The 25,005-nt window shown below is 31.1% G+C and overlaps 1 protein-coding gene across 4 annotated transcripts in view; it reads right to left on the minus strand.

The window, feature by feature from the left end:
- Window positions 1-25,005, minus strand: part of nes (lysophosphatidylcholine acyltransferase 3 protein nessy) — an 86,728-nt gene that overhangs the window by 12,064 nt on the left and 49,659 nt on the right. For all 4 annotated transcript variants that reach the window (XM_075376857.1, XM_075376852.1, XM_075376864.1 and 1 more), the window contains 4 exons: window positions 23,077-23,235; window positions 9,160-9,291; window positions 5,854-5,962; window positions 2,225-2,369 (listed from right to left, as the gene is read on the minus strand). In XM_075376857.1, the coding sequence (XP_075232972.1) occupies window positions 2,225-2,369; window positions 5,854-5,962; window positions 9,160-9,291; window positions 23,077-23,235 (545 nt within the window). The remainder of the gene's footprint in view (window positions 1-2,224; window positions 2,370-5,853; window positions 5,963-9,159; window positions 9,292-23,076; window positions 23,236-25,005) is intronic.

The raw sequence follows: 25,005 nt of genomic DNA on the forward strand, positions 1-25,005 counted from the left end.
GTTTTACTTAATCATCAGTAATTCTATTTCAACACAGAAATCTATAACTAATATTATAAGCTATTCACTGATAGCTTTTTGACCTCATCATTAGTTTCAAAACAACTGCTGATTAAAAATTATTTTAGTTTAGTGTACAAGTGAACATACCATTTGAAAAGACAGAAATTTTCCCCCAAGACCAACACAATTAAAAGAAGTAAACATAAATGGTAATAAAATCAAAATAGTAACCCAATTTAAATACCTCGGAGAAATAATAACAAACAACCTAAATGAAAAAAAACCTCGAGCTAAGCTCAAAAATTAACCTGATACATATACAATAAATAATGCCTATTAATAAATGCAAAAATAAGACACTAAAACACATTTATAAAACCAGAAGCCACTTGTGCATCAGAAACCCTCCTCCACCTGAACAAACAAAGACAGACAGACTCTACAAAATCGAAAGGATTGGAAGAACCTGCATCAATATAAAGTACCAGAAAGATTGGCAGTGATGGATTGTGTCCAACAGTCATGTACAAAGAGTTAGAACCCATCACTGATATCTGTATAACAGGAGACTAGGAGTACGATTCTTTGGACATATCATGAGGATGCAAGATTCAACACTTCTGAAATAGCAAGTACAGTATAATCTTGACTTGAAAATCACAAACAAAAACACTCACTTCACATTTACAAGAAAAAACTCACTGAAAATCACAAACAAAAACACTCACTTCACATTTACAAGAAAAAACTCACTACACGAACATTTTCAACACTAGAAAGGGCACAAAGATTGGTACATATGAAAAAGTACTGGGAGGGCCACAAGGCCCATACAATTCTATCGAAGAGACTTGGATAATGTACTGACTAAAGTAATCCTATGTGGTCATAAAAAAAAATAATAATAATAATAATACAAATGAACATAAATGATAACCAGATCGGGTTGTACGGTGGTGCTTGAATACTTTTCAACTTATTTTTTAAAGCAGTGATTAACTTTTTTGGTAGAGTGCATATGAGTATTACTGGGAAACAAAACAATAATACTTGACAATAGGCTGCATTTTTCTATGGCTGTTTCGTGTCATGGAACTGATTAAGTGTAACATTAAATCTGTGAATTCATTTTTATTTCAATCAGCATGAAATAAATCAATGAGCTGTTTCCAGCTCCAGAAAAAAATCGCCACCATTTTTTGTGTGGTTAAAGTTTTATTGATTTCATAAGTTTTTAAGGAGTTTTTGGAAGATGACAGTGCATCAATTTGTGTTTAATTTCAGTAGTTTTGACAGATTCAAGTTTTATTAAGTAAAAGTATAATTAAGAAAAAAAGGGCTCCTCCCTTTTACTTTTTCTTGTCTTCTTCACATAGTAGCTTAGGAACCTATTGGAAACATCTTTTTGAATCCAATATGCTCACAACAGTAATGTATACTACAGTACTTTAAAAATGGAAGAAATGAGTGACAAAAATTCATCAATCCTTATTAACTTCACTGTTAATTTTTTCTTTCAGTTGTAACAAGAGATTTTATTTATAATGAGTAAACCAGAAAGATTATCTCCCCACAAACATCAAAATATAACATGTAGATTACAAAAACTGACTTTTTATTAGTCAATAAAAATACTGCTTGCGGTGATGTATAAAGGCAGAAAGTTATTGATACCAGAGGAGTTTAAAGGTACTAATGAAGTAAAAACAACAAACACTGATGCAAAAATTCCATCACTGGGAAAATTCAGTAATGAAAACATAATTAAATTACAAAGTTGAATAAAAAACAAAAAAATATTAACTGTATAGTATGTAAACATTAACTTAAAGCAATCTTTATGAATTTAATGAAAACATAAAACTGTTGCTGTAAAGCTAAATTAAAATTATGTTAACAGAATAAAAAATAAATAACATCCAGAAATGTATGGAAATATTTCTTAAAATTGAAAAGGCAACCAATCGTTATCTGGGAAGGTATAGTATTCTCTTGAAAATTATTTCCATTTTCATGAAGCAACAAATTATCATGATAATTTACTTTTAATTTGTTTTTAAACTGTTTATCCAATTTTATGATTTTGGTTTCTTTTTTCCGTACATTTACCAATTTTAACTTTAGAAAAAATATAACCTGTTAACTTTAATTCTCAGACTACCGTTACTAATGTTTACTACTATTTATGTCTTACATCAAAATCAGAATATTTATACTCAACTGTGCAACCCAATGATTTGTATTTATATTGAATGATTCAACATAATGATTAAACACAGTGGCACCTTCAAAAACCTTCAAATCTACATTTGATAATCCATCCCATTTACTGTTTCCTTTCTCATCTTTACCATTATATGTTATACCTGAAATAAAAAAAAAAAAATAATAAATATGAATAATGAACAATTCATTAAATGTTCAATAATTACGCATTCTTTTATTTTCACTACAACCAATATTTGAAATACCTTTATAATATTTATTTTTTACTGTAAACTCTTTATTATTTTCTACCCCATCAGAAAGATTTGGCAAGCTACAATTAACATTACACTTTAATTTTCTCAAATTGTAAAGAGCAAATTTAAACTGCAGTAAAAGACTGTTAATCTAGGCCAGTGTTTCTCACCCTGGCGGGGTCATGAAATTAGCCTACATTACTTGTAAACAATAATGATATCATTTTACGAGAAAAAAAATCATTCATTATAAACATTTTACTTATATTTATAAGTACACATGTAAAGGGAAATAAATTAACAAAATGGTTGCGTTTGTTTTTCATTTAAAAGTTTCTCTATATGCGGATCTATGTTAGAAATATACAAAAGCAAGTTGTTTTCAAGTGATAAAAGATGATTCCTACATTTAGTTTTTACTGCAACCACAGACAAAAAAAAATCCTTTTCACAGAGGTAAGACACAGCAAAAGGGATTAATATTTTCAATGCTTCTCGGTCTAAATTTTCATATTCACTTCGACAAGCAAGCTAAAACTTATCTAAATCTTCAGATGTGAATTGTATTGTAATGTTTTATTGACATACATTTCGATGAGCTGATCGTGAATCTCAAATGGTAACTTTGCACTGCAACAACGTTTTTACTTAATGGATTCAGTAACCATCTCTTCAAAAAATCATTTTTATCTTCAGGGAAATATTCCGCCAACTGAATTTTTAGCTCATGCAAATGCATCTTCATGCTATCCAAACTGAGGTGAATAATAGTGGTTTCTTCATCCAAATCTTTTTCAATATAATTGGAAGTGAGTACATATCAAAATTTTTACTTTGAAGGTGAATAATCCAAATATCAAGCTTCTTAATGAAAGCATGAACTTCGTCTGTCATTAATAAAACATTTTTATCACATCCTTGTAAATTCACATGTAAGTTGTTTAAATGCAAAAATACATCAGCTAATAAGCCAACTGCAACATATACTCATTAATCTGTAAAAAAACATTGAGAATAGTATTTGTTTATCCTGGAAAACTAATATTCATTCATCCTGCAATTCCAATAACCGGGTTAACATTTTCCCTCAAGATAACCATCTGACTTCTGTATTTTAAAGAAGAGATTTTTTATTTTTGCCCATTTCATTGCATAGCTTAGCAAACAGTCTATTCTGTAATGGTAGACGTTTATTAAAATTAACCGTTTTTACATCTTTATAAAGAATTTGTTTGAGACTTTTGGCATATGGGCCATGTCTGAGAAGGAAGCAGTGTGTTCATTCCACCCTTGGTATAAAGACGTTCTTTTATTTTTTACAGATATCCACTGTTCTTTTCTGTTATTGCCACCATTACTAACATCCTGCAATACATTTTGTTCAATCTATGTTATAGGTTTTAGTAGCTCATAAAAAAACATCAAAAAGGCATTATCCTGTTGTATGCCCAGGTATTCATTTGCAAAACAACAAATTTTCTTTGACTGATCTATCCCTATTACATTCATATCTCATAAAACATAAGAACTGAAAAATGTGTGCCACATCTGCTGATTCATCAAATTGAATACTAAAAAATTCGCTTGCAGAATTATCTGATCAAGAACATCAGCAGCCGTGTCAGTTTCACCTTGATAATGTGTTGTTAGAAAGCAGACATTTTTTCTATTTTTTTGTTCTTCCACACCCATTAAATTAAAACACTGACCACATTAATTGCAGCAGGCAATCTGAGGTTTCCTTGTATGGATTTGAACATCTTATTTAATCCTAATGCTACGAGATAAGATGCTTCAAGTGTACTTTTATCAGCAGGGCTTGATTTACAAACAGAAGCTTGTTTCTTAAAAAATGTAATTTTCTTTCAAAAATTTCAAGGGTTTGCTTTTATGATCTCATGTTAAGTTTCAAAGTATCAAATTAGTTTTGTTGGCTTTATGCTTTCATCAGCGAGGACTTGAAAGAAAACTACGCACTGTGACTTCCCATTCAATGAGGTAAACCCATATTTAAATAGCTGTACAACTTTTTTATTTTATTGATCGATTCACTCACTGGGTGTAGATGGCTCGCTTCGTTTTTTCACAAATTTATCCATTTTGCATAAGAATCAAATTGACAAAAGTTATACTGTTGACTGCACACTAAAAAACTGAAACTCAATTCTTATTTTTAATGAAACTATGCTTTTAAAAACTTAAATAAAGGCACCAAACACACGCCTTGCATTGTTAACAAACTGACATTCTGCAATTCCTTATGCCTCTTTTATACTGCTGAGAGTATGATGTGTTCAAATGTATCATATGCATGTTCGAGTGTAACACTCTCACCGTGAATATTAAGCAAACAGACCAAATTACAAAGGAGCATGTACACGTGCTCCTTGGAACATGTAAATTGCTCATGTTTGTAAATTTCATACATGCATATTCATACCCACCCCTATCAATGCAGGTAAATACTTTTAATAAGGTTTCATTGAGTTGTGGTTAGGGGGGGTCACAAAATATTTATGATATTTTTTTACTTTTTGGGGGTCATGGAGCTAAAAAGGTTGAGAAATCACTGATCTATACTAATTCAGGACAGATATTTTCTAATTTTTAGCAACAAAAAAAAAAGATAAAAAACATAATTCTTTTATGAGCTCTGTACACCCAATTTAATTAAAAAACATTTTAAAAGCAAAAAAATTATTGGACTGGATAGTGCATTTTAGAAAGTGACTACTAATTCCTAAACTGTCCACTTAGTTATACCTAAGATCATATATAATTAATTTGACCTCAAATACACAGATGATTGTATAGATCAATAATGTGCCCACCCTTAATTATTATACAGAAGTACTACTGCAATTTCCTACTTCCTAATTATGCACGTGCATTTTTAGGAACAAATCCATAATTTTTTTATTTGTGAACACAAAAATATGGTCTTCAGTTTTTAAGAAAAAAAAATTTAAAATGACAGAATTCATGCACTCAAGACATGGAGCATGAAACACTTTACTATTTCTGTCAATGTTATTAGCTATTACAATAAGAATTTAAGTTTTGTAAATTTGAAAGCAATAGTTTCAGCCTGTGCTGTTGGATAAGAAAAGTTTTAAAATTGGTTCCAAATTAAGGTTATAAGAAGAAGACGAAGAAGAAATAATATTGGAAAATAAGAGCTTAGGTAGGGACTCATATATCAAAACTACTGACAAGAATATTTCATTTGGTCCAAGGAAGAAGGAGTTATGGACAAAAGTAATAAATATAATAATTAAGATTAACATTTTTAACATTAAATAATATAAAAATTCATATATCATATTATCTGTAACAGTTAAAAGGATGTTTTATACAATTTTAACAAAGGATAATAAAGAAAGCTCACCTGATGCAATACATACACCTTCTACCATTAACCAACATGATATGTATTTATATAATGCTAAATGACCCCATATGCCTAATACTACACATCTCAGTAAAAATGATAGATCCTGAAACAAAAGAAGATTTAAAGTAGTTCATACTTAAGATCGTTAAACTACTTCCTGAGACTTTATTTTCTTCAACTATAAAGAAATTACCACATAAAATTTTTAAATAGCAAAGAAGAAATTAATTATTATTACTACATTGCTACAAATAGCAGTGAATATTCGTATGTTGCAAAAACTATATCTTGTTCTGCAGCCAGTTGAATTTGGTGGCAATATATGAAACCAAAATGAGAAACTTTGATATTATGATATCATAAATTACTAATATACATATACTTGGGAAACTAGTTTGGTGGCCCTACAAATAATTAAATTTGGATAAGATATGAATTATTATATTTTAATATCTTGTTGCAGCATGTTAAGCAGTTAGTAATCATTTTCCATTAATTTATAATATAATATCTGTTATAAACCTTCTTAAAGGCTAATTTAAAGAATAAACCTTATTCCTCTTATACTGGGTCTGAAACATCCTTAATATCACAGGGAGTAACATTCTGGAAATAACTGAAGGGTATGAAAATAGCAATGGCCATAACAAAGTTAAATGAGCCTGTTCCTGTAGCTCACTGAATGTACAAGTACCGATAGCATTTCCCTGCACTACGTAATTATTTATAGTAAAGCTAATGATAATCTGTAAACAAATATTTTAGAAACAAAACTGAAAATACACTTCAGTGGAAGTGATTATATAATTGTTAATGGTCAAGAAGTTGGTAAGTAATCATACTGTGATGAAATAAAAGTTTGAGTAATATAGTATTTAACTTTAATATGATTAAAAGATTGTGTATGTTTTTATTTTATTACTATTTATTTTTATTAAAAATTATTTATTTCTTTAAGTTCTAAATTTTAGATGTAAGTTTCTTAAGTTCCGATTTAAGCTGAAATTGCTGTGCTTCTTATTCATGCTGTCTGTCTTCAGTGACATGAGAATAGTAATGAAACATTACCAGTGATAAAAAAATTCTTCAGATAAGTTCCACTTAGAATTAAAAAGAGAACCAATTTTTCTAAAAGGATCTAATTTAGAGAACTTTATGATGTTATTTTTATGCAATATACCCCATTTACAAATCAATACAAATTGTATATAAAGTTAAATACAATATTATCCATCATTAAATGCTTCCAGTTTTAAAAATATTAATTTAAACAAAGTGTTTTTTGTCAAATACAAAGTACTGCTGTATCTATTGCTTTTTTGAGAAACGTTATTCTCATGATAACAATAGTAAGTTAACACTTACTATGTGTGATGTAAGCTTTGTGCTTTAATCAACACAAGGAGCAGTTATATTAGATTTGTTTATACTGTATGGTTAGGTCTACAATTTTTGAACTGCTTCATTTATTAAGTATAGCAATCAGATAAAGTTCATTACTCAGTGTAATACATTTAAGCCTTAAGTTGACTTGTTAATGATTTTTGTTAAGTTGTTTTCACAATATTTAAAAAAGTTTATTAAAAGAAATTGTTATTTTTAAATGTATAATGTAACTATACTACTTTATTAATTTTCATCAATATATTCTTCCTAATTCAGTATTAAATTAATTATTTTATTCACTTTGGAAGTACTTTTACTTGAAATTTATTAACAAAAAAAAAAAATTACAACTGCAGGTTATTTACAAAAATTTACTGATAAGAGTAAAATTTTCATATCTATATAACATTTTTCCTTTTGGTTAAGAAATTAAAGCTATTTTTTGTGGACCCTTCAAAAAATGTTTCAGACTGTAATACTTCCACCTGGAATTATAACTTGATCTGTCATACCCTTTTTTAAAATGTCTTTCACTTTATCAGTCGTATGCCCCCCCCCCCTCGATAACTATCCATTACTAGCATACCGGTATTTTTTTTAATAAGTAAATCTCCTGATTGCTTTTGCCATACACACCTGATCTAATCTAAAATTAAGGTTTGTCCATCCAACCTGATTCCTGTGCTCTGATAATAACTCCATTTACCTATTCGGTACGAAGAGTTTTTCTTTTAAAAACAATGTACAGAGGTAATTTTGATCCATCAGAAGTAATGCAAAGCATAAAACTACACCTTTATCTTTCATTACCACTAGTGCGAATCATAACACATTTTTCACCTTTTTTGTTTACGGTTTTGTCAAATGGCATTTCAATTTATACATGGGTTTGATCAAAGATTCATAATTGGAAAGGTAAATAGCCTTTATCTTTTTTTCTAAGATTTATTATGTATTTGTAAAATGCAATATTTTTTGTTCATAAGATTCTGGAAGTCGTTGAGAAATGGTCGTCTTTCGTCTTATTGACAAATCATTTCGTGCAAAAAATCATGTTATCCATCCACAGCTTGCTTTAAAATCAACTTTATTCAATGATTTAGCGATTTCACGAGCATATGATTGACACATTTCTATTGTGACAGCATAACCGCATTTCCTTTTTTTCATAACAAAGTCCTACATTTTTTTTCTATGTCTGTGTATTTTGGTTTTAAGCCACGAAAAGCCCTTTTATTACCAGTGCCTTTCACCAGAAGTTGTTTCTTCTTACGCCAGTCTCGAATGCAGCTTTCATCTACGTCACATTTTCTTCCTGCCGCCAGATTTCCAATTTTTTCAGCCTCTTCTATAACGCGCAGTTTTTCATTTACTGTAAAAGATCATAGACGCTGTCCTTTTGTACTCATTTTAATGCCGTAATAAAAATAAATCACCGTATTAAACTTTACAAGATAAACTAAACAGATAAAATGCACATAACCACATGTACAAACAGTACAATAACTATGGCGAATAGACAAAACGACGATGGGTAACTGAAGTGTCATTAGAACCGGATGCCGCCTATATAGAATGAATCAGTTTTTTAAAAATACTGTAACTTCGTTCCTGTCGATAATATGAACAGGATGTTAATAATTAAGGATGTATTCTGTATATGCGGCATCCGGTATTGATAAACAAAAGCCTAATGTAACTATTTATGTGATTGAATTTAGGTACTTCTAAGAAAATGTTTACTTTATATAAATTATCCTGGCTAAAGGCTATGTTTCCAGTAAGCCCCGCACCATTAATTTTTCTGTCCAATTCCAAGAAAAAAAGTGTGGGGATTACTCGAATAAATATGGTATATTAAGTAGTCACATAAACCACAAGAAAATTTAAAATAAGATTAATGCAAATATTTACCTCATACTCTTTATTAAGCAAGTAATCATCATTGATATAAGCAAACCCAATTTGATACACAGCTAGATATCCAATACCAGTTAAAGTTCTTTTTAAAGATGGTATTAAGCAATCTGGTAACACACCTTCTTCCTAAACAAAAAAAATATATATGTATTCATAATTAAAAATACACATTTTTTATGTTCTGAATGGAGCAATAACATTTTTGTTTACAGTAGAAACAAAATAATTTTTTGAAGCAATGTTTTTCATAAATATTGAAGAAATTTTAACTAGTTTTATCTATGAAAATTTTTACACATAATTGCATCTAGTGAAACTGTGAACTTGTAACAGATATTAAACGTCTGCTTTTATGACAGTAAACAATGACTGCAGTCACATTAGCAATCTTTTATTAAGGTTCTAATCACTAAATAATTTATAAAATATTTTTTTAAATTAAAAATAGTAATTTAAAAACTTTTTTATTTAATTAAATGTTCTACTACATTTTACATAAAGAATTCAATGTCACAAAAAACAGTTTGTAAATGAAAACACATAATAATGAATCTGTATTAGCAAGTATAATATATTTAAAATAAAATAGCTTTACAACATTTTATACTTTGATTTTTTTTAATTTAATTTTACAAAATATTCAACAACTAACATAATATGTGTACTGTTATTAATCTTTTGTAATAATTTGAAAATTGGTATGCTATCATAAATAATCAAGAAGAATTTAATTAAAAAAATTACAGATTTTTATTTTATTTAAAATATATATCACTGAGCTGATTTAGTGGTAACTCGTCGTCACACTGATTTTCGAAGTCAAAGATTCTGAGTTCAAATCATAGTAAAAGTTAGTTGCTTTTACTCAATTTGAATACTAGACAGTAGATACTGGTGTAATTTGGTAATTGGGATTCAATTGAACATACATTTCAGAATGGTTACCTTGACTCTGAATAAAACTAAATCTCATTTACACATCATACATAATATCCTCCTCATCACATTGGTCTGTGGAGGGATTGCTTTTACTGTTTACTAGTTAAACAGACTGCAACATACACATTACAAAAATAAAATTTTTAAATATATTTCTAATATTTTATAACTGACAAATATTTAATAATATTTTTGAATTTGTTGTTAGTTCAGTAGAACGTGAATATACAAGAATCTACAGCAGTCTGCACTTCAACTACCTATTAAATGTAATTTTTCCTTTGCAACTCTATTACAAGCTTTGTTCTGTGCATTATTATTTAATTCTTTTACAACATTTTCCTGGATATTTGGTAAAATCCTATTGGATAATAAGTTGCAATAAGCATCTCCTATAAGATTGTCATTTAAATAAAAGACCCTACAATACAATGACCAATGACTCCTGCCCAAATGTTCACTTTCAGAGGATGCTATGAGCCTCTAACATCCATCTGGGATTATTAGTGCTCTAATATTGACAGTTTTGCTTATTCACAAGGCCATTTAACATAAAAATTGCTTCATCGGTAAATATTACTGAATTAGAATAACTTCTGTGTATGTCTAATTTTTGCATTATAATACCACAATACTCAACTCAACGGTCAAAATCATCTTCTGAAAGTTCTAACACCAGGTGCAGCTGCTTATAAGGATGAAAATTATTTGTTTTAAGAATTCTTTGAATTTAAAAATAACTGATGTCATGTTGGAAAACAGCTTTCCAAATCAATGAATGATGGTCTTCAACAAATGTCTGCAATACATCTATTGACTTAGCATCAGTTGTGACAGTTCTTCGTCTACCGGTGTGAGAATGATTCTTTACAGTACCAGTTTCTTCAAATCTCTGTACTGTCTTTATCATAGTCAATTTACATTGGTTCTCTGTTTGGAAATCTTATTATTAAATAAATCACATCCTTCTTGTAAAGGCCGATTTCTGTCACCACATGCCCATATATCATCAACAGTGTTATTCTTTTGGTATCACTAAAAGAAGGCATTGTTATTCGAAGATTTAATATTTAATAAAAGTAACCAGATTGATGAGGAAACTAATAAAACTTTCACCAAAAAACAAATTTGAACCACTAGGCCTACAACTTAATTTTTATTAGCGCTATCAAATTTTACTATTACAAGTATTTTGAATTAAAATGATGAAATGAGGAGTTGATAAGTTGCATTTTCAATGTAATACAAACTGCACTGTTGTAAATTAATAGCTGATAAGCAACAAGTATCAGCTGATACTAACACTGGAAGTTAATTTTTATTTAGAAAATAATATCAGTTGAAATACAAGGTGTGTGAGAAAAGTAATGGGACTGACTTTTTACTTACCAAAGTTTTTATTTTTTTCAAACAACAATATTATCCCCTTCAAAGTAGTCCCCTTGGGCAGCTATACACTGGTGAAGTCGTTGTCCCACTCCTGGTATCAGCACTGGAAGGCTTCAACTGGTAGGGCTTTTAACTGGTCGGTCACAGTGTTTTGAATGTTCTCCAGAGTTCCAAAATGACGTCCTTTTAAGACACGTTTCAATTTCGGGAAAAGGAAAAAGTCACAGAATCAGGTGAATAGGGGGGGTTGAGGATCCATAGGAATGCATTTTGAGATCAAAAATTCCCTGATGGAAATGGCTGTGTGACACGGGACATTGTCATGAAGAAGCATCCACTTGTCTGCAATGTCTCGTCTCATGCGAATCATTCTTTTCCTGAGCCTTTCAAGGACACCTTTGTAAAACACTTGGTTGACAGTTTGTCCTGGAGGAAACGCACGCGTTTCTTCGATTGTCCTTCTGTTCAGTTATAAGGTTTTTCGGCACTGATTTCACACAAACCTTTTGCACATCCAAATTGTCCGTCAAAATTTGATGTACGGTGAAAGTGTTTAAATTTAACCGTTCAGTCATCATCCTTACTGTTAAATGACGGTCTGATCTCACAAGAACCCTCCCACATGCTCAAAGTTTTTGTCAGATTTTGAAGTTGAAGGTCTCCCTGAGCGAGGTTGATCTTCAATGTGTTCTCGACTTTCCAAAAATGATTTGTGCCAGCGGAAAACTTGTGCTCTTGATAAGCAATGTTCCCCGTAGGCCTGTTTCAACTTTTCAAAGGTAACACTCGCAGACTCCCCAAGTTTAACATAAAACTTGATTGCATAACGTCACTCTAAATTCCGATGCTCCATTTTCGTAACACACAACAAAAACACAACTTCACTGATGGCACTGTCAAAAATAATATGTTGGCTGAACGGAGTTGAATTAAGCAAGAAAATTATCCAAATAATTGTTTAGCATAGAAAAGTAATTAAATTTAAATCATAGATACAATCACCATAGTCAATACTAATTACCATCATTTCAAAGTAATAAAGAATTTCTGAGGAAGGATGATAAATATCACAAGACACTACTGATTCAACTGAAGATAAGAAAGTAATATTTTCGTTATTCAAAAAAAATTAAATTAAATAACACATTATTTATGTTACAGTTTCATTTATCCAAGTTTAATAAATCAATAGTATCTGATAAAATTTTATACGTGAAGTAGTAATTGTAAGGTTGGTAAATGGCATGTTCACTGAGAACCCAGGGATATATTACAGTCACAAAATAATAACCCATTAGGATCAGGATATTGTACGTCTAGACTTTCCTTCATTAAATAGTAGTACAATGATAGGAATATCAGTCATGGCATTTGCATTGGTGGCATCCTGGTCGAGGTGGACTGGATATGTTAAAAGCTGAGGTTTCCAACAAAGAAATAGATACACATTTCAAATTCTTTGAGTTCAGCTTTCAAGCCTGTGGCATTTTGGTAATAAAATTTCAACTTTTTACCACTGTTTGGTTTTTTGATGAAGGTACAATTATAAAAAAATCTACTATTTTTGGTTGATCATTAATATATTTAATCGTTTTATTTAAGTTTTCTAATTCTAATCTCAATTCTTCAAGATAATTTCTTTTCATAATAGTTGGATCAGTGCTCTAAGTTCATTTTTATTTTTCAAAATTGATAAAGCAATATTGTAATCTTTTAATATAACTTTGATAAGATGAACTTTACTGGAATTTGATCAAAATCTTCCAAGACAAAAATGACTAAATTCAATACACAAATTCTATTTAAATTTTCCTTAATTGTATTGAAATCATATTTCCAACTTTCAGATAAATTTTTAGAGTTCAATTTTTTTTTATGTTAAATAAAATTATATTATTTTTGCATGAGTTAAAATTTCTTCAAAAATTCTTGACTGATCCATAAAGTTATTACAATTTCATTCAATTTTGTTCATTAATAAATTTACTAATTTTGATAATTATAGAGATATTATTTAATTGCTCCTTAAATTCTGGTAAAATTTTCATTCTCCTGATAATCATCATAAAAACTTTTTAAGTTCTCTTCTTCAACTTATTACAGCTTAACTTCAGTAGCAAGTAATTCAATGTACTCGATGTGAAATATGACAACTATCACAACTGATGAATTTTGATTCACCATCCCTGTAGTTAAAACTGCAATCTTCACAAAAGATAAACATAACCTCAAAATGTACATAACAAGAAAACAGTAGAGCACCCATGATAAAACAAACAGTATCCTCGCTAAACAGCAATTATTTCCAGACTGTCCAAAACCAAAGTGAAAGATAGACCTTGAAAACCAATGAGAAACTTCATGTCACTTGAGGTTAGAAAGACAGTTATTTTTACACGGATTTGAATACTAGATGGTGGATACCGGTGTTCTTTGGTGGTTGGGTTTCAATTAACCACACATCTCAGAATGGTCAAACTGAGAATGTACAAGACTACACTTCATTTACACTCATACTACATATCCGCTGAAGAATTATCTAAACGGTAGTTACCAGAGGCTAAACAGTAAAGAAAGAAGAAGAAGCCAAGTAGTCAAGGAGTTGAATTCAAATATTTCTAATGTACACGAAATGTAACACAACCAAATGTATAATATTGAGCACAAAAAAAACAATAATCTAAAACAACACAAAAACTATAACTCACACAAAAACCAGTTCAGTAATAGGGCAAAATTGAAAGAAAAAGGGGGAAACAATGCATCAGTATAACTTGTGTGACAGTTAGCATACCACAATATATTTATTATATATTATATTACTAACAACTTATTTAGATATGTTTTGGTTAGGAATTAGTAAAAAATTTGTTTTTATACCTGCAATTGTAGTTGATTTATACAATGACAAGTAAAATTTTAATATATAAGTGTATCAAAGTTCTCCCATTACTTTCATAACGTATTCTACTCATCTTATAAACTGTTACCACATATATGCCTAATTTAATATTGGTGGGCAACAACGGTAGCAGCTTAGATGTTAGCTGGAGCACAGTATACGTACGCACTGGTACAAGCATAACTCCTGCAGTTCTCCCACAATAGCGCTGTGGTCCCACTACTCTCAGGCTCCAATAAAAGAGCATGCATGAGAGTGAATTTTTAATTCATCATTGACCACCACCTGGAAAAGACCATGAAGAAGAAGAAGTTCCCTGGCCGCTTCAATGTGGGACCTCCTGGCGGATGCCAACATTCCCACCAGAGCAGCAGGTCTGGCTGGCCCTCCGAAGTAATCGCTGGATGCGAACGCTACCTTCCTGCTCCAGCTCGCTGGGCTTCAATCGCCCCGAGTCAGCAGACTCAGCAGCAGGAGCCGATCCAGTGTGGGATTGCTTGGGGAGAACCGCTTCAGCTGCACCAGCAAAAGACGACCGATGCCGACCGACACTGCAGGGCTCTGGGGGTCACCACTGCCATGCTGTAGTGGGAACCCAACTGTCACTGTGGGGAAGCCCAATCTGATTTCAATGGAAGAGCTGCAACTCCCTGACTTTGCCAGAGACCAGCTTCCAGACCCAACAGCTCTTCTCAGAGCTAACGCTAGTGGCCCTAAAATGCTCTTTTCAGGGCCACCACAAGCTTATAAATTACAAGCCGTCAAAGCCATTCGATGGCAATAGCCCATCTCAGGGCTACCATAAGGTTATTAAGTTCCCATGCCGTTGAAGCCATTTGGCGACAAAACATATGTCCTAAAATGCTTCGTTGTGAGTTATGGCTAGTGAAACATTTTTCTTGGATTTCAACTACCTCAGTGAAACAAGGTTGTACTGAAATTTTTAGAAGTTAATTAAGGGGCAATATTAGTTATGGTTTGTGACCTGAAAAATTGAATAAAATAGGTCCCAAAACTGTATCTGCAGTAGTTTTTAAGAAATCTGGGGTGAAAACCAATAAATTGGGGTAAAAGATCCTGTTTTTTATGTTTAACGTATAATAACTTTGTTAAATGGATAATAAACACATAAAACTTTAAACAAAACTTGTACAGAGTTTAATTATAAACAAAATGGTGTAGAAAAGTTAGATACCGCTTATTAGAATCACTGGGTAATTGAATCAGCCGGATTATTGAATCATTTTTCTAAAACCCAAACCAAATACAGGAAGTTTACATAAATTTCTTCGTGTGATAGAATCAAGAATCAGTTTACTAAATCAACATTTTAATATTTTACATATATTTGTTCCAGTAGACTTGCAATTATCCAAGGTAAGACCCAACACACATCTCAGAAATGGTCGACCTGAGACTGTACAAGACTACACTTCATTTACACCCAGTCATCCTCATTCATCCTCTGAAATAATACCTAAATGATAATTCCTGGAGTCTAAATAGAAGAAAGAAAGAAGTAAGACCGAGACCATCTCAGATATGGAATCTGATAAAATGGAAGTTAAGTGCTATTGGGTTAAAAATAACGAAAAAAGTAGTTAAAATGTAATAATGAAAAAACATAAAATAAACGTAATTACAGACCTGTAAGCATGTAGAATCATGAGATTATTTTTTTTGAGTCAACCTCTGTGCTCTCTTAGGTGATGCAATGTAAAATCAATGCTGTGGAGGGAATATATCACATAGTGTGCACTCTTCCTGTTGCCCTTTGAATGCAAGAGCAGCTTTGATTGCTTTCAGCCCGTCGGAGTGTAATATTTTTGGGATTATCTCTTCCATATCGTCATACTTTTCACTATCTTTAGCATTGTTAACCATATCGTTGCCTCATCAGTGATCTCCATCTGTACATCTTCATTGCACCAATGATGAATATCTTTGCTGTTAATTTGATCTTTAACAAGTAGCTCATTGGCTAGATGCACTAGTTCACTTACATTGTCTTAAATGGAACTTTTTTTGGGGTCCTTCTAAGCCAAATAAATTCTTCCAAAATTTTTGAATGGTAGTGGTTTTCACCTCATCCCACACTGAACCAATCCAATATGCTACATTTTTTAATGTGAATATCTTTAGGGCCTCCGTTCAACAGTCATCCCTTCATCTAATCCTGCGATCAAGTCTGGAGAAGCCTTCACCAGTAATCTCTCTTCATTGTTTCTAGAACCTCTTGATCTAAATGTTGTATAAGTGATGTCACATTAGGGGGTAGAAACATGGCTTTAATATCACTACACCACTACACAGTTCTTTGGCATCTGGGTGAGACTATGCATTGTCCAATAATAAAATAGCTTTCTTGGAGAGCTTACTTTTCTTTAAAAACGCTTCAGTGACAGGAAAAAATTAATTAAAAAACCAGTCACTAAAAATGTGGTTTTCCATCTATGCATTTCTTTGGTGGTGGTACATTGTTGTAGACAGTTGACTTTGATATTTTTAAAAGCTCTTGGGGTTTTAGATTTTCTAGTAAGCAGAGGCCTTATTTTCAAAGAACCAGAAACATTGCAGGTAGCCAGCAGAATTGTGACTCGCTCTTTACTATTTTTAAATCCACTAACAGTTTTTTCAGATTTTGCTTCTAAGGTTTTTGAAGGTAGCATTTGAAAGTCAAGACCAGTCTCATCAGAGTTAAAAATTTGATCTGATTAGAATCCTTCCTTGAAAACAATTTCTTCCACTTTAGACTGAAATTCCACAACTGCAGATGAGTCAGCTGACAGTTTCTCCCCACAAATATACAGCTGCCTTGTGCCATATTTCTTCTTCCATTTGTCAAGCCACCCATCATTTGCAGTGAATGTTTCCTCGCCATCTTTAAATATTTTGTGGAATTCAAGTACCTTAGCTTGAAGCATTGGTCCACTCACAGGACTACCCATCCCTCGCCGCTGTGAAAATCACAGAAAAAGTGTTTCAGACTTCTGCTCGTAGTTGCCCTTCTTCAAAGGCTTTCAACTCAAACCACTGCCTTCACTTGAACATTTATTTTCAAATTTTTAAATTTCTTTCTAGTTACACCTCCAAACCCAAACTGTCACTTTTTCAACTCCCGAATTAACAAAGACCTTTTTTAATTGACTTACTGTTGTTCAACTGTTTTATCACATTAAATTTTTTTCAAGAGAAACTACAACTTTCTTCTGTTTTCCACTCATAGTACAACACAAAAAAATTTAGTGCGAGTGCAAAGATAACTGAAACTGACAGGTGACTGTGACAATGTGAAGATTGACAGGTGAACCCAATGATTTCTGAACTCAGCAGGAGAGGAGACCTTGCATTTCAAGCATGTAAACATCACTTCTCAACGTGATTGTTCTGCTTTATTTTTATGTTTTATCTTTCAGTGACTAGCTCTGTAAACCTGGAGGTTTGGTTCTCTGGGACTCTGATAATTGCAAGTCTACTCTAAATAAAAAACGGAATATTTAGGTTTATTGCACTTCATTATGTTGCTTATGCCTTCATTTTACTGCAGTACCCGCATTTAATGTTTAATTTGATTACTCCCAGGAAATGGGTCATATTGTACTATGATCTTGCCACTAGCTGGTTCAAGATAAACAACGTGGTGCCAGATTTCCATTGGTAAAAGATGGCTGACTAAATATGCATATGTGCCGTGCAGTACACTTTACTATTGTTTCATTGGGATTATTTGTGATTTTGTCTGTTTATTTTTTGTGTATGGACTGAAATTTTTGTGAATTTCAAAGCCATGTCACATAAACAAAGAGTTTAAATTTATGTGAAAAACTGATGAAAAATTTGACGATCATAATTTCAAACTAACAGATGGATGGCTCTCTCGCTGGAAAGAGAGAAACAATATCGTTTACAAGAAATCATTCGATGAAAGGTTGGATCAACCTGCTGCAGACAACTGGAGTAAGAACTGCCTTCCTCAGATTTAAAAAATTTCAAACCAGATGATATCTACAACTGCAATGATCTAGGGTTGTGTTTCTCAGCAATTCCTGATTTTTGCTGAGAAAGAAAAGGTCAATAGGTGGGTGGAATATATTGAAGAGTTATACAGAGGAAATGAATTAGAAACTGGTGTTATAGAGGAAAAACAGAAGGTCTGAAGGTTTGAGGATGAAAAGGGAAATACAATACTGAGATCTGAATTTAAGAGAACATAAAAAGATTTGAATCTCGGAAAAGGAGGCAATAGATAGATTACACAACTGGTATGTAATATTTACAAAAAAGGGGAAGTTCCAACACATTTCAAAAAGAGTGTTATTGTCATGACACCAAAGAAAGTAAAAGCAGATAAATGTGAAGAATACAGAACAATAAGCTTAACTATTACTGAAAAAAAAAAAAAATCTTAACTAAAATTCTGTACGGAAGAACTGAAGTATATGTTTGGAGTGTAGCTTTATATGGAAGTGAAAGTTGGATGATCGCAGTACTTGAGAAGAAAAGATTATAAGTTTTTGAAATGCAGTGCTATAGGAGAATGTTAAAAATCAGATGGGTGGATAAAGTGACAAATGAAGAGGTGTTGCAGCAAACTGATGGAGAATCATTTGGAAAAATATACTTAAAGGAAGAGACAGACTTATCAGCCACATATTAAGGCATCCTGGAATAATCGCTTAATAATATTAAATATAAAATTGGAGGGACATGTAGATGGCAAAAATTGTGCAGGTAGGCAACATTTGGAATATGTAAAACAAATTTTTTGGGATATAGGATGTAAGGGGTATACCGAAATAAAACGACTGGTAAATAGGGAATCTTATAGACTGCATAAAACCAGTCAAATGACTACAGTAAAAAAAAAAAAATTAATTGTAACTACATTAAAAAAAAATACCATATGTTATAAAATTAAAAACCAGGTCTGAGGATAATTTAGGGATCACAAGATATCATTCAATTTATGAGTTCTGTTCAATTACTCTATTTGGCAGTTAATCTATTAATGCCAACTTCTTTGGATTTTTTCAAACCCATATCCCAGTTTCTTTATTGTGGTGCAAATACTATGATAGGTACCATACAAAATGTTCAATTTTAAAATGATACAAACATCAATAATAATAATAATAATAATAGCAGTAGTTAGCATGCTTACTGAATAAAAAAGCTGAATTATACATCCAGTTTATAAGATTTCCTGGTTTTCATTCCTAAACTATGACTGCTATTTTTTTGAAGATGCAAGTGGTTAAGGCTTAACAGGAGATTTTACCTATTATAATATTCTGGGAAATGTAAATATTAAATATTAATAAGTAACTATACACATTAGAATGCATTTCAATTGCATATCATAAATCAACAATTAATAATTACTGGTCTTAAAAAAGTACTTTTAGAATATACACATTTGATTAACATATATTAGAGCCAACATCCTATTCATAAAAAAAATTAATATCTTTTTATGAACAAGAATACAGTATTTATTACAATTACTTACCAACCTGAGAGAGCATTTATTATTTTTACTTCATGTGTTTATTTAAAACATATTAACAATTTAAAAAATCAGCATGAATTAAAAAATCTCAAAAGAAATCAAATTTGTTTTTACTAATGATTTGAATTTTTCACTTTTCACTAATTTCACATATATTAAAATATAGTATGAGCAGAAGCATTTGAGGTCATTAAAAAAAACTATTAAAAAATCAAGTAATTTTCAACTAAAACATTATCCTAGTATTTATTAAAAACATTTAATTACCTTACAATAATTAATAGTTTTTATTTAAAAATACATGTATTTAGATAAAAAAACATGAGAAAAATATTTAAAGAAAAACAAGAAGAAAACATCACCCTATACACCAGCTAGTGAAATAGTGAATAGTGGTTCCAGAGGCTCAACAGAAAAAGGGAGAGAGTGAAATAATGTGAATTGAAAACAAAGAAGAAAAAGTACCAGCTGATAAAATGTTGCAGGTCAACTATCTAATGAAAAATATATAATTAATCATTAGTGGTAGTTTGTATCAAGAAACGTGGTGTGTTGGTTTGTTTGCTACATGTGCTCACATTTTTATTTAGAATAAAGTGCTTCTTACATATAACTAACAACTAGCAGAAAAAATTGAACTAACAACTGTATAATAAATTGTCTTGTATACTATAAACAGTATGTTGTTTAATTTAAAATTTATTATACTTATTATTTTTTTACATTTTATTAGAAAATTATCCATTTAAATTAGCTCATAAACAATTTCCAGATGAAATTGCATTTGCTATGACTATTAATAAAAGACAAGGCCAAACATTCAAAAAAATTGGATTTGATTTAAGGAAAGATGTATTCAACCATGGACAACTTTATGTTGCTTGCTCCAGAGTTAAGAGCTTCAGCAGTGAAGGCATTGTTAGGACAACAAAGGTTAGATAAAAGAATTAAGAATTATCTGTGTCAAGAAATGTTCCAATAAGTAATTAACATTTATATAATTCATTAGTTTTTCATTTAATTTTATATTACTTAATGCCATTATGGTAATGTTACTTAGTTACAATTGGTAAAAACATTTAACAAAATGAAACATAAACCATGTAACATTTTCGCGGTGGGCTGTAGACTCACCTTTTTTCTAGTAAATTTAAAAAAAATATAATGCTCATACATACAATTTAGGTTTACAACATATTTATAAATACACAATTAAATTGTAATTCTATAAAAAAGTAATAATAAATGGCAACATTACACATTATAATTTTATATTACCTATATTATATTATTACTGAATGTAAATCTGGTCATCTCAATGTTTTTACTTAAGAAAGTGAAATTTTATTCAGTATACATTATCTGTAGTTACAGTACTTGATTGATTCTTATCTTTTAATTACTTTTGTGGATTATAAAGATTTGCTTCTAATATTAAATTGTAGAAAAACCTGTAGAGGATTTTTTACTGTTTTTATTAAATTTATATTATTTTCTTACTTGCTATGTAAATAATCTTGTTTAGCTTTTTTCAAGTAACACTAAATCTGGACACAACTGAGAAAGAAGTGTGGAAAACTCCTGTCTGTGTTACTGTTAAATGTTTCCATTAAAGGCAAAAATTCCATGGTAAAAGTTGCCATGAAGGAAAAATATACCCATAAAAAGTGGAAGTTGAAATATAAGTAGCTTTGGGATTGATAGCTATGGGTATTTTAAGTATATATACTTTCTTAAGAGCTATAATGTTATGTGAATGCAAGTTCAACAATCAAGCAGCCCCCTCCTATACACAATCATACAAGTTGATGCGGATGTTGGAGACATTTTTTTATAAGATGCATGAAAATCATTTATTAATCATTGCAATCAATTTAAGAGGCTTTCTAGTTTGGTAAAATGCTTACGGTAGGGCTACACTGAAAAGAACTGTTCAAGTCAGTCATTATGGATGAGACCTAACATTATTAAAGCTGTTCATCTCATGTTAAAACAACCAAACCATAATCCAGAATAGATCTCAAAAGCCTTGTAATTCTTAAATGCTACATTTAGTAATGTTTAATCTGTAAAATGCACCAATGTAATGTAAAATGAGATATTTAAAAGTACTACATAGTAAGAAAAGATTTCTTGTCTGGTCAAAGGAAGTTTGTGTATTGTATAACTGCATATTTGAAAGGGAGTTCATTTACTCTAAATCTGAGACTTAATAATAAGGAAAGAATAAACAAATTAATTTCTAGCAATTTTAACCTAGCAGTTCTCCCTCAACCTTCAACAAAATTTTCAGCAATTATTATGAAGGGTGATGACAAATGATTAGTTTATACTTTTCTTTATTGTAATGTAGAGAAAATAATGTGACATTTAAGGCATAGACTGACAATATTTTTTAATGCAAATGATCACGAGACCTACTGTCCTAAATTACACAAAAGTTTCTAATAACTTTTAAGTAGTCAATACATGCCAATCAGGAAAAATACGATGATCAAAAATTTTGTGATACAAATTTTATAAATGGATTAATTCATAATTTTGAATAAGTACAGCTTAGATGGAACACCACTGAAAAGGGAGAGGTTAACATGACTTTTGGGCAATAATGTTTTGTGTGTGCTGGAATTTGTGACAGCTGGGAATGTCAGTAGGCGAACAGTACTAAAGCTTATTCTGATGACAAGTGAGTAGCAGGATAGATCACAATGACAGACAGCTGCACTTCACTTTCAGGTTTGATACTAATGTGGAAAGAGATATGCTGATGACCACACTGATTGGATAGATATCAGGACTTTGTAGACAGCACTTGTCTTCATAGTGTCTTATAAGGCAATATATGCACTTTGTAGGTACATAAACTGGTTTTTGTCATACATTCATTCACACATGGAAGGACATGAGAAATTAAGAGATATTCTTCATAACTGCTAAACATACAAGAAAAGATAAAAAGGGAGAACTAAAACTTCTTGATTTATCTTCATTAAAAAATAATACCATCAAATTTTGTTAAAAACAAATCTACAATTGAGAAAAAGGAAATTAAATGCTGCCAAAAACTAATTTAAGTGAGTAACTAATCCCCCTCCACACATACACACAGATTAGAAGAATTTCAAAGTTATATGAAGCTTAACATAAAAAAAAATTGTAAAGATAAACATACTGAATCTTTTAGTATTCCACTGACAAAATCTTGATACCTCTTCATTGGAAACTGTGGACCAACTAGAAAACTTGCTGGATAAAAAGAATAAGCGAGCACTTCCAAAAATGATGGCACCTGTTTCAATGCTACTTTTTTGTTTTCAGATGATAGAGATTCCTAATTAACACACAAAATATAAAAATGAATAAAAAAGTAATGAAAAGAATATTAAAGTAGATCTAACTATATCTTAAGAAATAAATGAACATAAATTATATACATGACTTTAAAAAATTTATATAGTTGTTTATTTTTTTTTTTTTTGAGATCTTCAAACATTACAATAGTTGTTAAATTATTTATATTAATTTAATAAGGTAGGGTAGAGGGTAGTCTAAAACTCATAATGAACATTGTTTCAAGTTCTTGAGAGGCTCATTTAATTTCATATACCAGGTGTGTAAATATGAATCCGGAATTTGCCTACAGATGGCCCTAGCTGTCAATGTAGTTACCGTCAAACCGCATCATTGGCGCCATTTTCTTTCTTTGACAGCCGACAAAGATTTTCAACTCACAACAATACAAGTTTCATACAGCAGCATAGTTTTAATTAGCGTTGAACATCTCAAGTTTTGTACCTACAAACTACGATTTGCTGACAGCATTGATTTTCTGTTACCATTTAAAGAAAACTGCTGCAGAATCGCATCAAATGCTTTTCAAAGCTTTCGGTGAGCGTGCTCTTGGTAAATCACAGTGCTTTGAGTGCTTTAAAAAAAAAATTCAAAAAAGTGGAGATTTTGACGCGAGAAACTTAGAATGGTGGAAGACCACTGAAAGAGTTTGAAAACAGAGAATTGCAAGCATTGTTGGATGAGGATGATGCTCAAACACAACAACTCGTGGATCAATTAAATGTAACACGAGAAGCCATCTCCATATGTTTTAAAAACATGATAAAGATCCAGAAGATGGGAATATGGATTCCACATGAACTGAATGAAAGCCAGCAAGAAAACCAAACGACCACTTACGAAATGCTGCTTGCCAGGTACAAAAGAAAGTTATTTCTCCATTGAATTGTGACATGTGATGAAAGTAGGATATATTTTGAGAATCCTAAGCATAAAAGATAGATCGCCTGGGTAACTACAGGCGAACCATCGACATCAATTTCAAAACCAAATCGCTAAGGAAAGAAGATAATGCTCTGTGTTTGGTGGGATCAGAACAGTGTGATCTATAATGAGCTGCTAAAACTTGGTGAAACCATTAATACTGAATGCTACGGACAACAAATGATCGATCTGAATCAAGCATTGCGTGAAAAACAACCAGAATATCAAAAAAGGCAACACAAAGTGAATTTGCTTCATTATAATGCACCATCACACACAGCAAAATTGGCCTAGGAAATGATTGAGGTATTGAGTTGGGAAACACTTTCGCATGCAACTTACTCGAACTTGGCTCCATCCGACTACTATTTATTTGCATCTATGGGATGTGCACTTGCTGAGCAGTGCTTCACTTCTTATGAAAATGTACGAAAATGGCTCGATGATTGGTTTGTCTAAAAAGAGCAACAGTTTTTTTGGCGTGGCATTCGTAAATTGTCAGAGATGGGAAAAATGTATAGCTAGCGATGGACAATATTTCTAATGAAATATTTGTTATTGTTTTCATACAATAAACGTGTATTTTCTAAACAAAAATTTCAGTTTCATATTTACACACCTGGTATAATGTTACAAAGTGTCTGTAATTGTGTACACACACTGCTGTTAAGTTTAGCAAAATGTTGACTGGCTCGAAAATTACTGAATTATTTTCTTAATCTATCATTAGATAAAATCGTAAAGAATCTGAAAGGTCATAAAAATTAATGGTGGGCTTAGTGATCTGACAAGTAAACTCAGATCTTCACATGTTGAATCATTTTAA

This window comes from Lycorma delicatula, chromosome 1, assembly GCF_047948215.1.
Source record: "Lycorma delicatula isolate Av1 chromosome 1, ASM4794821v1, whole genome shotgun sequence".
NCBI lineage: Eukaryota > Metazoa > Arthropoda > Insecta > Hemiptera > Fulgoridae > Lycorma > Lycorma delicatula.